The sequence below is a fragment of the Hyla sarda genome, chromosome 13 (genome assembly GCF_029499605.1).
Source record: "Hyla sarda isolate aHylSar1 chromosome 13, aHylSar1.hap1, whole genome shotgun sequence".
Taxonomy (NCBI): domain Eukaryota; kingdom Metazoa; phylum Chordata; class Amphibia; order Anura; family Hylidae; genus Hyla; species Hyla sarda.
In genome coordinates, this window is record NC_079201.1 from 45455957 (window position 1) to 45473313 (window position 17357).

Consider the following 17357-nt stretch of genomic DNA (forward strand, 5'->3'; position numbering starts at 1 on the left):
CAACACAGACGGGGAACGGGTCAGGTACGGGAGCCGAGATGCGCATCGCGAGCGGGCGCGTCCCGCATCGCGAATCGCATCCCGGCTGGGAGTAATATTGCAGCGCACCCGGTCAGCAGGTCTGACCGGGGCGCTGCGAATGAGAGAACGCTGCGAGCGCTCCGGGGAGGAGCGGGGACCCGGAGCGCTCGGCGTAACAACGACATCTCTGTAGAGACCAAAGGCCAGGCCAAACTCGGGAATATTCAATTTCTTGTTTAGTCTTGGGTCCCTAGCCTTAACAACAACTGAAACCTCACTGCAGGCAAAGGTTTTATTGTCAAGGATGTCCTGAGAAGCCACCAGGAGAGAAGCAAAGTTAACATCTTTCCCTTCGAGGATGTCTCTCCTGATGGCTTCAGGTATAAAATGTGCCGGGATGAGGCTGACTGATTGAGAGGATGTACCTGCGGAACTTAACCCGGAAGAGGGATCGGGGGTAGGTGTGACCGCTCCCGAGCTAGACACAACCGGTGGTCCTGACAGAGTGGGGGCTGCCACTGGTGGCGTGCCGATGCCTGAACCTGCCGTGCCCACGGCCGTGGAGGTTCCTGCAGTTGATGAGGGACCGTGGCATCGGGGGTGCTGCCGAGGAGGTGGCAGAAGGACGGGACTCTAGAGCGGTCAACCTATCCTGCATCTCGTTCATTGAGGTGGACAATGGGTTTAATAGCTTATGGATCTGTACAAGAGATACAGGATCACGATCTTCTTGGCTGTGGACGCTATGAGTCTCGTGGGAATTCAGGATCCTAAATAATTCAGCTTTCCTTGCCGTGGCAGGGAACAGAATTCCCCGACGACGAAGTTCGGCCATAATTCTAGGAATGGTCCATGACCTAAGCGTCATCGCATTCCTGCCAGACGAAGAACTTGCTGGTGAGGGAGGAGCAGTGGAAGGAGGGGCAGCGGCCCCTTCCACACTATCTGCGACGTAGGACATCTCCTGAAAGACAATAACGTACCGTCAGGAGTAACCTGAACTAAAGAAACTGGTGCTACCGAAGATAAACGACGTGGGGCACGTGGATTGACGAGACAATCAGCCTCAGGGAGTGCGTGTGACAAGACTGGTGAACTATATGTGACAATACGTCAGATGACGAGACGCGAGGACTGCCGCGGGCAGTCAGCCTCTACTGACAATCCCGTGACTATAAGAAAAGTACAAGGATTCGAGGATTGACTCGGCAATCCACCTCGATACCTATGACAAACGTGCAAGAATGGCCTTCCCTCAGTGCAAATCTACCGTTATCCATAACTGTGCCGACATATATATGTATATACACATACGTGCACATATATATATACACATATATGTATACGCATGCACACATACCCATGTATGCATTCCAATACACACTTAGCCATAAATAACCACCCTAACGAGTAATAAACAATTTTTCAGCCCTAATACTCACAAAACGTGCCCTGGACCTAGCTAAGGGAAAGAAAAAAAGAATTTGTGCTGCTACCCAGTGTGGTACTCCGAGACGTGCGAGAAAAAGAAATTGTATACCAATGGACAGCTACCTTGGAGTTGAACCAGAAAATTGCTTCCAACGCCCAGAAAGGGATAGAAGAGTAACCTATAAAGTAAGATGGTGCGGAAATAATCAACAGTACGTACTTAGAAGCCCTAGCACTGTTTAAGGACGGTGAAGTAATGTATTGAAGTGGTACCCTCGATGGACGGAACCTGAAATGAATAAAGTAAACGTGCTATGTCAGCATCACTTAATCTGACGACCGATATAATCGTAATTATCGTGCCCAGAAAAGACATGACTGCGAGAAACTAGCATGTGTAATCAAGATGACCAATAATATCAGCGAGATCTAGAATCATGCTAACTAAACCAGGCCAGCTAAAACCAGGCCGACCTCTTACCCAATGCTCATACTATCATAGTGACATAAGGGCGCTGCGCATCTGCCGCAGCGCCCCTGCTCCCCCCGAAATGAAGGGGCGGGAAAATACGCAGCAGAACACGCAAGGTGAGAACGCACCACCCAGTGAGCATTTCCTACCCGCCACTCCTTACGGCTATAGGTCCACAACATTGGAAAAACAAAACACCTTCAACCTAAGCAATCTCCCCCCCCCCCAAATGCAACAACCTGTGCTGATCATGAAGCTGGGATCCTGATGCCCCTGCCAGCCAACAAGCAGTGCCCGTGATTGGGTCATGCCATACCCCCAGGATGCTACCAGTGATCCGTGCCCGCACAGCCAGGGGCCCAGGAGGCAAATATAACAGCCCCGTCATGTCCCGGTGCTGGCGCAAACCCTAGTCCTCCCTAGTCGTCCATGCCAGTACAAGGAACCCCAGCGTGGCTTCCGCTCTCCCTGGCGAGCCCTGCGCCGGCGCGGACACCCCAGACCTGGTGACGGAACCCAGCCGCACCTCCTAAGTTAAACACGCTGGGCTTATTATGCCCTGATAGACGATACACTGACCTTCCAGAAAGTCCCCTTCCCGAACGCAGCCCTGCGCTGCCCGCTGCACAGGCTCCTAAGCACCCGGAGCGACGTCCCCAACAGCCCACGTGACCTGCCGGATGTCAACAAACTCACGTGCGTGTGCCGCCTGGCTGCTTCCTGTGCCGCCTGTATATGTGTACCTCGCGTTGGTTACGGCCGTGGACCTGACCGCTTGTCAGGTAAGAATCGAGGGCTGCCGAGCCCTAAGACCTGCAAAAACCCGCTGAAAAAGAATTCAAACCAGGCGCCCTTACCTGACAACTCGGATCACTGCCTGAGGAGAGTGCGGGACCGGAAGCTGACACCCGGAAGCGAGACGATGTTGTAGCAGAGACCAGGGAGTCGTGGTCTCTGCTTAAATCACGCCCAGACTCCTCCGACAAATTAGGTTAGCTCTACCAGCTAACCTTCACTTAACACCTCCCCTGTGTAAATAAAAATAAATATATGTGGTATAGCCGCGTGCGGAAAGGTCCAAATTATAAAAATATATCGTTAATTAAACCGCACGGTCAATGGCGTACGCGCAAAAAAATTCCCAAGTCCAAAATAGTGCATTTTTGGTCACTTTTTATATAATGAAAAAATGAATAAAATTAATGAGTCCTATTAATGCAAAAATGGTACTGCTAAAAACTTCAGATCACGGCGCAAAAAATGAACCCTCATACCACCCCATACGCGGAAAAATAAAAAAGTTATAGGGGTCAGAATATGACAATTTTAAACATATAAATTTTCCTGCATGTAGTTATGATTTTTTCCAGAAGTACGACAAAATCAAACCTATATAAGTAGGGTACCATTTTAATCGTCTGGCCCTACAGAATAAAGATAAGGTATCATTTTTACTGAAAATGTGTAGAAACGGAAGCCCCCAAAAATTACAAAATTTTTTTTTTTTTCCAATTTTGTCTCCCAATGATTTTTTTCCCATTTCGCGGTAGTTTTTGGGTAAAATGGCTGACATAATTACAAAGGAGAATTAGTGGCACAAAAAATAAGCCATCATATGGATTTTTAGGTGCAAAATTGAAAGAGTTATGATTTTTTAAAGGTAAGGTGGAAAAAACGAAAATGCAAAAACGGAAAAACCCCGGGGGTTAATGAATATATTAAATAGAACAGGACCCAAGACGGACCCCTGTGGTACCCCACTAGTAACAGTCACCCAATCAGAATAAGTACCATTATTAACCACCCTCTGTTTCCTATCACTGAGCCAGTTACCGTATTTATCGGCGTATAACACGCACTTTTTAGGCAAAATTTTTTAGCCTAAAGTCTGTGTGCGTGTTATACGCCGATACACCCCCAGGAAAGGCAGGGGGAGAGAGGCCGTCGCTGCCCGCTTCTCTCCCCCTGCCTTTCCTGGGATCTAGAGCCCTGTTGCCGGCCCTTCTCACCCCCCAGCTATTGGCGCTGCTGCCCGTTCTGTCCCCCTGACTATCGGTGCCGGCGCCGATAGCCAGGGTGAGAGAAGCGGCGCCGATAGCCAGGGGGAGAGAAAGGGCAGCGGCACCCATTGCCGGTGCCGCTGCCCCGTTGCCTCCCCCCATCCCCGGTGGCATAATTACCTGAATCGGATCCGCGCTGCTGCAGGCCTCCGGCATGCGTCCCCGGCGTCGTTGCTATGCGCTGAACGGCGCGGCGCATGACGTCAGTGCGCCGCGCCGTGCATAGCAACGACGCAGGGGACGCACGCCGGAGGCCTGCAGCAGCGTGGACCCGACTCAGGTAATTATGCCACCGGGGATTGGGGGAGGCAACGTGGCAGCGGCGCCGGCAATGGGTGCCGCTGCCCCTTCTCTCCCCCTGGCACCGATAGTCAGGAGGACAGAACGGGCAGCGGCGCCGATAGCCAGGGGGTGAGAAGGGCCGGCAGCAGGGCTCTAGACCCCAGGATAGGCAGGGGGAGAGAAGCGGGCAGTGACGGCCTCTCTCCCCCTGCCTTTCCTGGGGCTGTATCGGGGTATACACGCGCACACACGCACCCTCATTTTACCATGGATATTTGGGTAAAAAACTTTTTTTACCCAAATATCCTTGGTAAAATGAGGGTGCGTGTTATAGGCCGGTGCGTGGTATACCCCCATAAATACGGTACTTACCCACTTACACACATTCTCCCCCAGCCCAATCCTTCTAATTTTTTCCACCAACCTTTTATGTGGCACCGTATCAAATGCTTTGGAAAAATCCAGATATACGACATCCATCGATTGCCCCTGGTCCAGTCTGGAGCTCACCTCCTCATAAAAGCTGATCAGGTTAGTTTGACAGGACCGATCCCTCATAAAGCCATGCTGATATGGAGTCATACATTTATTTTTATCAAGAAACTCCAAAATAACATCTCTTAGAAAACCCTCAAACAATTTACATACAACAGAGGTTAAACTAACAGGTCTATAATTCCCGGGATCACTTTTTGACCCCTTTTAAAATATTGGCACCACATTTGCCATGCGCCAGTCCTGGGGAACAGGCCCTGTCAATATAGAGTCCCTGAATATTAAAAATAGGTGTCTGTCTATTACATTACTTAATTCCTTTAGAACACGGGGGTGAATGCCATCTGGACCTGGTGATTTGTCTATCTTGATTTTTTGTAGGTGGCACTGTACTTCTTCCTGGGTTAGACAGGTGACCTTTACTGGGGAGTTTACCTTATCTCACTGTATTTCACCTGGCATTTTATTTTCCTCAGTGAATACAGTGGAAAAGAATTAGTTTAATATATTAGCTTTTTCCTGATCCCTGTTTATAATTTCTTCCTCATCGTTTTTTAAAGGGCCAACACTTTCATTTTTGACCTTTTTGCTATTTATATAGTTAAAGAACATTTTGGGGTTAGTTCTACTCTCTTTGGCAATGAGTATTTCTGTCTCTATTTTTACAGCTTTTATCTGTTTTTTTTTTAACATATTTGAAATTTCTCTCTATAGCTTTTTAGTGCTTCTTCACTGCCATCCTGTTTTAGTAGTTGAAATGCTTTATTTTTGTCATTTATTGCCCCCTTAACGTTTTTATTTATCCATATTGGTTTTCTTTTATTTCTGACCCTTTTTTCCCCCATAGGGTATATACATCTTACAGTGAGAATTTAAGATATTTTTAAAAGTCTCCCATTTAGTGTCAGTATTGTTCTTTTTGAGGACATTATCCCATTTTATATTGTTAAGGGCTTCTCTGAGTCAATCAAACTTTGCCTTCCTAAAGTTCATTGTTTTTGTGGCCCCTCGAGTGATTCCCTTATTGAAGAACAAGTTATAATGTATTATATTATGATCACTATTTCCTAGGTGTCCTTCTACTTGCACATTAGTTACTCTGTCAGGTCTGTTGGTTAATATTAAGTCTAGTAGGGTACCCCCTCTGGTCAGACCCTGCACCATTTGGGACTGATAATTGTCTTTAGCTATAGTCAGAAACCTGTTTTCTTTATGAGATTCACAGGTCTCAGTCTCCTAGTTTACGTCAGGATAGTTTAACCCCTTAAGGATAATGGACGTACTTCTACGCCCCCGTTTCCGAGTCCTTAAGGACCGAGGACGTAGGAGTACGTAGGAGTCCTGTCCATTCCAGGCCCCCCGCAGCCAGCTGGAGCGGAGTTGGTGCCCGATACCTGCTGATATCGATCAGCAGGCATCGCGGCATATCGCCCAGGGGGGTCATGATGACCCCCCATGTCAGCGATGGCCGCAGATCGCTGAACAATTCAGCCCAGCGATCTGAGGCGGATTCCGGGTCAATCGTGCCTCCAGTGACCCGGTGACCCGGAATTACTGGCTTTGATGGCCCCGAACAGCCATAGCCAGCAGGAATGAGGTGGCACTGCTGCCACCTCACGATCGCCCTGATTCGTCGGCCGGTTTACCGGCCGACCAATCAGGGCACCTGCTGCGGGTGTCACTCCCGCAACCCGCTCCGCCCCTCTTCCGGAGGACGTGATCGGGTGCGGGAAGAGGACCCCCGCAGCTGGGGACCCCGATCCCCGGCGTCCCTGTTGGGATCGGGGCCCCAGGAGCGGCGGCGGTGAGGGACTGACCTGCAGCGTGGATCAGCAGTTGGGTGAGTGACAGCCTCCTGCTGTTGCTTTGCAACAGCTCCCAGCATGCAAAAAGGGCATGCTGGGAGCTGTAGTTATGCAACAACAGGAGGCAGACCACCACAACTCCCAGCATTCCCTTATGGGCATGCTGGAACTTATAGTTTTGCAACAGCTGGAGGCACATTTTTTCTATGGAAAAGTGTACCTTCAGCTGTTGTATAACTACAACTCCCAGCTTGCACAATCAGCTAAAGTGCATGCTGGGAGTTGTAGTGGTGCATCTGCTGGTTGCATAATTACAACTCCCAGCATGCCCGTTGGCTGTCGGTGACTGCTGAGAGTTGTAGTTTTGCACCAGCTGAAGGCACACTGGTTGTGAAACACTGAGTTAAGTAGCTAACCAGTGTGTCTCCAGCTTTTGCATAGCTACAATCCCTAGCCAAAGTAGTATGCCTCCAGCTGTTGCATAACTACAAGTCCCAGCATGCCCTTCCACTGTCTGTACATGCTGGGGGTTGTAGCTTTTGCAACAGCTGAAGGCACACTGGTTGCAACACACTGAGTTTGTTACCAAACTCGGTGTTTCACAACCAGTGTGTCTCCAGCTGTTGCAAAACTACAACTCCCAGCATGCACTGATAGACCGTACATGCTGAGAGTTATAGTTTTACAACAGCTGGATGTTTCTCCCCCCCCCCCCTAATGTGAATGTACAGAACACACTCACATGGGCGGAGGTTTACAGTAAGTATCCGGCTGCAAGTTTGAGCTGCGGCAAATTTTCTGCCGCAGCTCAAACTGCCAGCGAGAAACTACTGTGAACCCCCACCCGTGTGACTGTACCCTAAAAACACTACACTACACTAACACACAATAAAAGAAAAAGTAAAAAACACTACATATACACATACCCCCACACAGCCCCCCTCCCCTCCCCAATAAAAATGACAAATGTCTGGTACGCCACTGTTTCCAAAACGCAGCCTCCAGCTGTTGCAAAACAACTACTCCCAGTATTGCCAGATAGCCACTGACTGTCCAGGCATGCTGGGAGTTTTACAACAGCTGGAGGCACCCTGTTTGGGAATCACTGGCGTAGAATACCCCTATGTCCACCCCTATGCAAGTCCCTAATTTAGGCCTCAAATACTTTCGCTTTGGAGCCCTGTCGGATTTCAAGGCAACAGTTTATGGTCACAAATGGGGTATCGCTGTACTCTGGAGAAATTGTGTTACAAATTTTGGGGGGTATTTTCTGCTATTACCCTTTTTAAAAATGTAAAATTTATGGGAAACCAAGCATTTTAGGTAAAAAAATTTTTATTTTTTTTACATATGCAAAAGTCGTGAAACACCTGTGGGGTATTAAGGTTCACATTACCCCTTGTTACTTTCCCCGATGGGTCTAGTTTCCAAAATGGTATGACATGTGTTTGTTTTTTTTGCTGTTCTGGCACCATAGGGGCTTCCTAAATGCGGCATGCCCCCAGAGCAAAATTTGCTTTCAAAAAGCCAAATGTGACTCCTTCTTTTCTGAGACCTGTAGTGCGCCAGCAGAGCACTTTTCACCCCCATATGGGGTGTTTCCTGAATTGGGAGAAATTGGGCTTCAAATTTTGGGGGGGATTTTCTGCTATTACCCTTTTTAAAAATGTAAAATTTTGGGGAAACCAAGCATTTTAGGTAAAAAAATATTTTTTTTTTTTACATTTGTTATGTTCCCCGAGGGGTCTAGTTTCCAAAATGGTATGCCATGTGTTTTTTTGCTGTTCTGGCACTATAGGGACTTCCTAAATGTGACATGCCCCCCAAAAACCATTTGTCGCTCCTTCCATTCTGAGCCCTCTACTGCGCCCGCCGAACAATTTACATAGACATATGAGGTATGTGCTTACTCGAGAGAAATTGGGTTTCAAATACAAGTAAACATTTTCTCCTTTTACCCCTTTTAAAAATTCAAAAATTGGGTCTACAAGAACATGCGAGTGTAAAAAATGAAGATTTTGAATTTTCTCCTTCACTTTGCTGCTATTCCTGTGAAACACCTAAAGGGTTAAAACACTTACTGAATGTCATTTTGAATACTTTGGGGGGTGCAGTTTTTATAATGGGGTCATTTGTGGGGTATTTCTAAGATGAAGACCCTTCAAATCCACTTCAAAACTGAACTGGTCACTGAAAAATAGTGAGTGAAAATTTTGTGAAAAATTTAAAAACTGCTGCTGAACTTTGAAGCCCTCTGGTGTCTTCCAAAAGTTAAAACTCATAAATTTTATGATACAAACATAAATTAGACATATTGTATATGTGAACCAACATTTTTATATTTTGAATATCCATTTTCCTTACAAGCAGAGTGCTTCAAAGTTAGAAAAATGCAAAATTTTCATTTTTTTCATCAAATTTGGGGATTTTTCACCAAGAAAGGATGCAAGTTACCACAAAAATTTACCACAATGTTAAAGTAGAATATGTCACGAAAAAACAATCTCAGAATCGGAATGATAAGTAAAAGCATTCCAGAGTTATTAATGTTTAAAGTGACCGTGGTCATAATTGCAAAAAATGCTCTGGTCCTTAAGGTGTAAAATGGCCTGGTCCTTAAGGGGTTAAGTCCCCCATTATTATGACATCATTTTGATTTGTTGCCTTGTTTATTTGCCTCAGTAATTGATCTTCTGCCACTTTCATTATGTTTGGTGGCTTATAACAAACCCCTATCAGAATTTTTTTATTCTTATCTCCATATATTTCTACCCATAATGACTCCACATTATTGTTTCCCTCCCATATATCCTCCTGCAGTGCGGCCTTCAGACTGGACTTTACATAAAGAAAAACTCCTCCCCCTTTCCATTTTGTCTGATCCTTCCTGAATAGACTATAACCCTGTATGTTGACCGCCCAGTCACAGCTATCGTCCAACCACATCTCTGTTATACCTACTATGTCATAATCCTCCTCAGAAATGTTCAACTCCAGTTCGTCCATTTGTGTTAAAAACTAATGGAAAATCCATATTACTTGTATGAGCAGGTCTGTAAAGGCCTCTGGAAAAAAAACAATTGTGCTGTCTATTTCTGAATCAAAGTTCAACCTTTTAATTAAAGTGGAACAAAGTATGTTTGCAGAAGACTCAAAGAAAAACCGATTACACAGCGAAAAAAATTAACACTGCAAGATTATGCTTTCTTTGTTATTATCCTTTAAACTGTAACTCCTAGTGTGAAATTAAGGCAACCTTTGGCATTGGAACTCATTTGGCTTCATCTGCTTGTAATAATGTTACCTGAGTAACAGAGATGCATGGAGGGAGCGTATCAGCCGCAGCTTCGTGTTGTGGTCAACACAGATCTTTTCATACAGAGAGCGGAGGCACAGTGCAGGAGATCTGACATTTATCCCCTATCCTTAGGATAGGGGGTACATTTTTTTCTACAAACGGGAGTTCCTTTTTAAACATTAAAAGGAAAATAAAATAAAGATGTTTTAGAGCCGTAAAATGATAGTAATGTGGTTATAATTATATAACTTGTAGTATACGTTGTGAGCAAATATCAGGGTCATCATTGAAATCTCTTCAAATACTGCTTGTTAAATGACGGGTACATAAAAAAATAGAAGTATACAAATATGTCCAGTACAAGTTATGTTCTATTTAAGGGGTAGGCAATCTTTTGGTAGTGCTGTGCCCAAATTTTTTTCAAAGTCGCTTGGTGTTCCAGCACCATGGGTGTGGCTTGCTGTGGGAGTGGCTTGCTGTGGGTGTGGTTTGTTGAGTGTGGCTTGTCACAGGGTGGGTTTTTTACAGAATTGTCCCTATATATTGTTCTCGCTGTAAGGACCTTACAGTGAGATCAACCATTTTAACTCAGACCTTTATAATACAGACCCCAGAATCAGACCCCACCATAATACAGACCCCAGAATCACCACCCACCATATGCAGACCCCAGAATCACCACCCACCATAATACAGACCCCAGAATCAGACCCCACCATAATACAGACCCCAGAATTACCACCCACCATATACAGACCTCAGAATCACCACCCACCATAATACAGACCCCAGAATCAACCCCCACAATAATACAGACCCCAGAATCAGACTCCACCATAATACAGACCACAGAATCAGACCCCACCACAATACAGACCCCAGAACTACCCAACCACAATACAGAATACAGATCTGTATACATAATACAGATCCCCCTTTACATAATACAGACCCCAGGATCAGACCCCAGTAGTGCGCAATAATATACATACAGTTACATTAACTGACTCACAATTCAAGTCTTTTACGGTCGGCGTCATCCTCTTTCTTTCTGGCTCAGAACACCATGACGACTTCTTCCAGCAAAAACCCATCGCTGCAGCATCTGCAAGACAAACATCTCAGTCATTTTTCAAGTGCACTCCCCAGAAGTGCAAAATTCTGTGGAGTTTATTCCATTCCAGACAGCGTTGTAGAGCAAGCAACATTTCAGCGACCTTACTTCATCTTTGTCAAGCATGAGAGGCGACGGAACGTAGCCTGCTCTGTAACACTGTGTGAAATGGAATAAACTGCACTGAATTCTGCACTTTATACTTTGGTGAGCTACGATTTTCCTTGGCTATAAGTACAGTGGGGATCAAAAGTTTGGCACCCCAGGTAAAAATGTGTATTAATGTGCATAAAGAAGCCAAGGAAAGATGGAAAAATCTCCAAAAGGCATCAAATTACAGATTAGACATTCTTATAATATGTCAACAAAAGTCAGATTTTATTTCCACTTTCAAAATAACAGAAAACAAAAAAAGGCATTTGCAAAAGTTTGGGCACCCTGCAGAGTTAATATCTTGTGCTGCCCCCTTTGGCAAGTATCACAGCTTGTAAACGCTTTTTGTAGTCAGCCAAGAGTCTTTCAATTCTTGTTTGAGGTATCTTTGCCCATTCTTCCTTACAAAAGTTTTCCATTTCTTTGAGATTTCTGGGCTGTCTGTCATGCACACTGCTCTTTTAAGGTCTATCCATAGATTTTCAATTATGTTGAGGTCAGGAGATTGTGAAGGCCATGGCAAAACCTTCAGTTTACGCCTCTTGAAGTAATCCCCCCAAAGATTTCGAGGTGTGTTTAGGATCATTATCCATTTGTAGAAGCCATCCTATCTTTAACTTCAGCTTTTTCACAGATGGCATCAAGTTAGCATCCAAAATTTGCTGAAATTTTATTGAATCCATTTTTCCTTCTACTCGTGAGATTTTCCCTGTGCCACTGGCTGCAATACAACCACAAAGCATGATTGATCCACCCCCATGCTTAACAGTTGAACAGAGGTTCTTTTCATTAAATTCTGTTCCCCTTCTTCTCCAAACGTACCTTTACTCATTCCGGCCAAAAAGTTCAATTTTAACCTCATCGGTTCAAAGAACTTGTTTCCAAAATGCATCAGGCTTGTCTATATGTTCATTTGCAAAGTTCAAACGCTGATTTTTGTGGTGAGGACGTAGAAGAGGTTTTCTTCTGATGACTCTTCCATGAAGACCACATTTGTACAAGTATCTCTTTATAGTGGAATAGTGCACCACAACTCCAGTGTCTGCCAGATCTTTCTGGAAGGATTGTGCAGTCAAACGTGGGTTTTGAATTGTTTTTCTCACAATCCTGCGAGCTGTTCTGTCTGATATTTTTCTTGGTCTTCCAGATCTTGCTTAAACTTCCACGGTTCTTGATGACTGCCATTTCTGAATTACATTCCGAACAGATGATATTGGCATCTGAAAATGTTTTGCTATCTTCTTACAGCCTTCTCCAGCTTTGTGAGCGCCAACTATTTTCAGTTTCAGATTTCTAGACAACTGCTTAGAAGAACTCATGGTGCTAATTGTTGGGGCAAAGTCAGATGAGTCTGGGCATTTAAAACCTTTGAGATTGACATCACCTGGTCTTCCCAGATGATGATTGAGAACAATCCATGACACTGGCATGTCTCAACTTTGCAAAGGGGGCAGGGCATGCTATAAATTCTCCATGGTGCCGAAACTTTTGCCGACACCATTTTTTTATTTTCTGTTATTTTGAAAGTGTAAATGATGGAAATAAAATCTAACTTTTATTGACATATTATAAGAATGTCTAATCTGTAATTTGATGCCTTTTGGAGATTTTTCCATCTTTCCTTGGCTTCTTTAAGCACATTAATACAAATTTTTACCTGGGGTGCCCAAACTTTTGATCCCCACTGTAGGTAGGTAGCTATGCAGGTAGGCAAGTAGATATGGAGGTAAGTTCATAGGTAGGTAGCAAGGTAGATAAATGGGTAGCTATGTATGTAGGTAGGTACCTGGATAGATAGGTAGGTAGTTAGGTATCAAGTAGGTAGTTAGGTAATTAGGTTGCTATTTGGTAGGTAGCCAGGTGGCTATGTAGGTGCGAATGTAGCCAGGTAATTAATAAGGTAGGTAGCCAGGCAGGTAATTGTGTAGGTAGCCAGGTAGGGAAGTAGCCAGTGCTCCTTCACATCCAAATCACCATCCCCCTCCCTGTCACCTGCATCCCCCTCCCCATCACCTGCACCCCCCTTTCCCCATCACTTGCACCCCACTGTCACTTACACCACCATCATCACTTGCACCCTCTTCCCCATCATCACTTGCACCCCTCTTCCCCATCATCACTTGCACCCCTCTTCCCCATCATCACTTGCACCCCCTTCCCCCATAATCATTTGCACCCCCATCATCACTTGCACCCCATCATCATTTGTACCCTCCCATATCATCATTTGCACCCCCCATATAATCATTTGCACCCCCTATATCATCATTTGCACCCCATCATCATTTGCACCCCCATAATAATTTGCACCCCATAATCATTTGAACCCCCATCATCACTTGCACGCCCCATCCTCATTTGCACACCCCCATCCTCATTTGCACACCATCATCATTTGCACCCCCATCATCATTTGCACCCCCATCATCATTTGCCCCATCATAATTTGCACCCCCATCATCATTTGCACACCCTATCATCATTTACACACACCCATCATCATTTGCACACCTCCATCATCATTTGCACACACCCCATCATCATTTGCACCCCCATCATCATTTGCACCCCATCATCATTTGCACCCCCCATCATCATTTGCACCCCCCATCATCATTTGCACCCCCCATCATCATTTGCAACCCCCATCATCACTTGCACCCCCCTTCCCGCTTTCCCCCTCCTGTCACCTTCCCTCCCCTGCTCTGCAGATTCCAGGATGATTAAAAAAAAAAAACTTTTACTCACCTATATCGCAGGCAGGGTGCTACTGGGCAGCACAAGCTAGCTGCATTCTTCTACCACTACAGTGCAGACGCCCATGAGTGATGTCATCGGTGCCTGTACTGTGTGCGGGCAGTGGTCACAGGTCTCCTCTCAGTTAAGCCGCAGGTCCTGCAGCTCACACTGAGAGGAAGCCTAAACTGTGCGCACGTGCACACAGCTTAAATCGGCGCTCACCTGGAGATCCGGGACAAGTTTCCTGAATCCCCATTAGCGGAGCGAGCGCCTCTCCAACCGGAGCCAGCCCCATGTGCCACTCAAAAGCACCCTGCATGCCATGAGTGGCACACGCCAGGGGTTGCCAACCCCTGTTCTATTTTGTAGTATAACAGTGTGTGGAGCCTAAAGGCAAACTTGCAGCCTGTTCACCCACACCAAACCCAATACACTGGGTTATAGTGTGTGTGAGCAACAGTAATAAATCGGTCCAGTAGTTGCAGGTTATGGCCCACTGTTGCTCTATTGCTAAACAGCTTCTGTGCGCAATGGAGACGGGGAGCGGCTATGCCGCACAAGACCTGCCCATAATATAATTTTTTTTATTTTCTTCACCTCCTAGTGATGTGAGAGCCTGAGGTCAAGTGAGCATTCTGCTATTGTTGCAGAGCGCAAGGCACCGCTCTTCCGGAGGAAGTAGCAGAGCGTTCACATGTCAGCAGGACTTGAGAGTGAAGAAAATGGAATATTTATATCAGGGTGGGCATTGCGTGGCATAAAGAGGAGGCAGGGAAGCTCAGCAAGCCGGCACCCCATCTCCACAGAAGCGCTTTAGCAAAAGAGGGCTATAACTTTACAACTATTGGACCAATATATGTAAGTGAGACATCATTTTACTCCTGCTCACCCACCCTATAACCCAGTGTATTAGGTTTAGTGCGGGTGAATAGCCAATAAAATTTTGTACCTGCATTTTCTTGGTGGCTGCTCTGGTCTAACAGGGTTTCAAGAAACTGACAGTATACTGGTAGACAGTATTTTTTTTATACCAAAGAAATGTGAAATGTTATAACAGGGTTTCAAGAGACTGACGGTATACTAGTAGACAGAAGCGTAGCTTGTAGCTTCTGGACCCTGATGCAAAATCTCCAACAGGGCCCCTATTTGCCAATTAAAATACTGGTCTTATATGGGGCAGATGTGTTTTGGGGCCCCCTTAGGCACCAGGGCCTCGGTATGACTGCTACCTATGCTACCTCTATAGATACGCCCCTGCTAGTAGACAGTACTTTTTTATACCAAAGAAATGTAAAATGTTATAATCTTTCTCACATTTATATTTGTAGTTGTTGTATATAGATTATTTGACTGGGCAGCGTGGGCAGAGGTGGGCAGAGGTGGCCAGAGGTGTATTGGCCATATAATTCACCAGGTATTTTCTAAATAGGAAAATCAGATGTCGCACTCAACTTGCATTTGTTGTTTGGGGTGGCCTAGAAGTGGACTGGACAGTAAGTGAGGAATCCTGGATGGTGCAAGTTTGGACTAAAACACCAGTAAGCAGGGCAGGACATAACAGGTGGTTTAAAGGAAGCCCAGCCTCAGTAGGATAAAAGTGAATATAATAGGTAAGTAAAAAATTCACTTACCTGAAAAAAATCATTTCCTGTAGTCTGTAGGCAGCACGAAATGAGGCAGAAGAGAAACTCATTAGCATAATGAAATAATTAACTCACGAACAGCATAATGCACCATAGGAATGACCAGACATTAAATTGAAATTGTCATCTTTATCCACCTGGAAAGGGTAGCTTTGCTTGACTTACTGCCCTCGGAAGCACCTGAAAAAAGAAGAAACTGTTGTTTTAGCACTTCTCCAGAAAGATGACTCTTCTAACAGATGGGCATAGAATAATTTAGAAACTGCATAAAATATCCTGATCTTGGGAAGGAACAGCTGGTAAAATAATTTCTTGACTCATGTAATGAGTTATGAATCACATTTTTTCCCTCTGTTATGGGGCAATTGGCATCTGCCTCATAGGGTGTTTTGCCTTCCTCTGGATTACTCTGGATTTTTGATTTAAATTGATGGAATTTTTTGCTTTTAACTTTATAAACTATGTAACTATGTATGACGGAAGCCTGGCATGTTTATTTCTTTAAATAACAAATTTACAAATCTCCAAACAGATGAATAATCTGTATACATCTACATCAATACATCAATGTTTCTTACCCTCCCCCCCTTTCTACAATCAATAACCACAACAGGAGACAGGGATCCAGGGGGTCGAGCAGTGTGTTAACTAAAATGTAACTAATTCCTCCCAAAATTAACCCTTTTTTCCTTTCCTTTCTTCCCTTTTCTCCTTTTTTCCCCCTTGCTTTCAATTACCTTAAACCCTTTAATTATCCACTATTTCCGACCCCCTAGATCCCCCTTCACAAGAAAAAAAATAAAAAATTCTATGCCCCTCTCTCCCCATCCCCCCCGAAGCATATCCTTCCATTCTCTGCATATTGTTATACCATTCACTGCTAATAGGGCAAACAGGGGATATCCAATTTTTAATGATCAACAGGCAAGCATAAAATAGCATTCTCAAGCATTGCTATCACAGGGGAAAATGCCATGCATATACCAGTTATTTCTTTAATTTTACTAAATATTTCTTTCCAATATTCAACAACCTCTAAACAACTCCAAAATATATGTAAATGACCCGCTTTTTCTCTTTTACACCTAGTAAATCTAATGTCCTTCCTTATTCCTATTTTCTCTAAAAAAAAAAAAATCAGCGTATAATAAAGTCTATGCACAATGTTGAATTGTATTATTTTATAGTTCATATTCGGAGATACATAGTTAATATTCTTCCGTATTATATCCCACCTCTCCTCTCCTATATCTCCAATCTCCTCTTGCCTTTGTTGGCTACTCCTGTGCAATAAAATATTTTTGTTTAGCTTTACCATAGCTGTATAAACATAGGAGATATGTTTTTTTTAATTATATTACCACTCATAAATTTATTCAGGACTTTGGGATACACATCTTGTGTAAGTCCTCCTTTCCTAATAAACTCAAGGAAGATTCCTTTTATACTATTATATTCCAACCAACTACCCTCTTTTAAATTAAATTTGTCTTTCAATACTATCCATTCCTTAAATTTATCTTTTTCCCAAACATTTTTTATTCTAACACATCCTTTATTTTCAAACATCTTACTTTTCCCCAATATACTCATCTCTGTTATTGTTACGCTGAGCGCTCCGGGTCCCCGCTCCTCCCCGGAGCGCTCACGGCGTCTCTCTCCCTGCAGCGCCCCGGTCAGTCCCGCTGACCGGGAGCGCTGCACTGACATGGCCGTCGGGGATGCGATTTGCACAGCGGGACGCGCCCGCTCGCGAATCGCATCCCAAGTCACTTACCCGTCCCGGTCCCCGGCTGTCATCTGCTGGCATGCGCGGCTCCGCTCTCTAGGGCGCGCGCGCGCCA

At 44.8% G+C, this 17357-nt stretch overlaps 1 protein-coding gene across 1 annotated transcript in view; it reads left to right on the forward strand.

The window, feature by feature from the left end:
• Positions 1-1889: 1889 nt before the first annotated feature.
• The window catches only part of LOC130297299 (polycystin-1-like), a 396912-nt gene continuing 381444 nt past the window's right edge, over positions 1890-17357 (forward strand). The window contains exons 1-2 of the mRNA XM_056549607.1: positions 1890-2040; positions 2491-2706. Of these exons, the coding sequence (XP_056405582.1) occupies positions 1890-2040; positions 2491-2706 (367 nt within the window). The remainder of the gene's footprint in view (positions 2041-2490; positions 2707-17357) is intronic.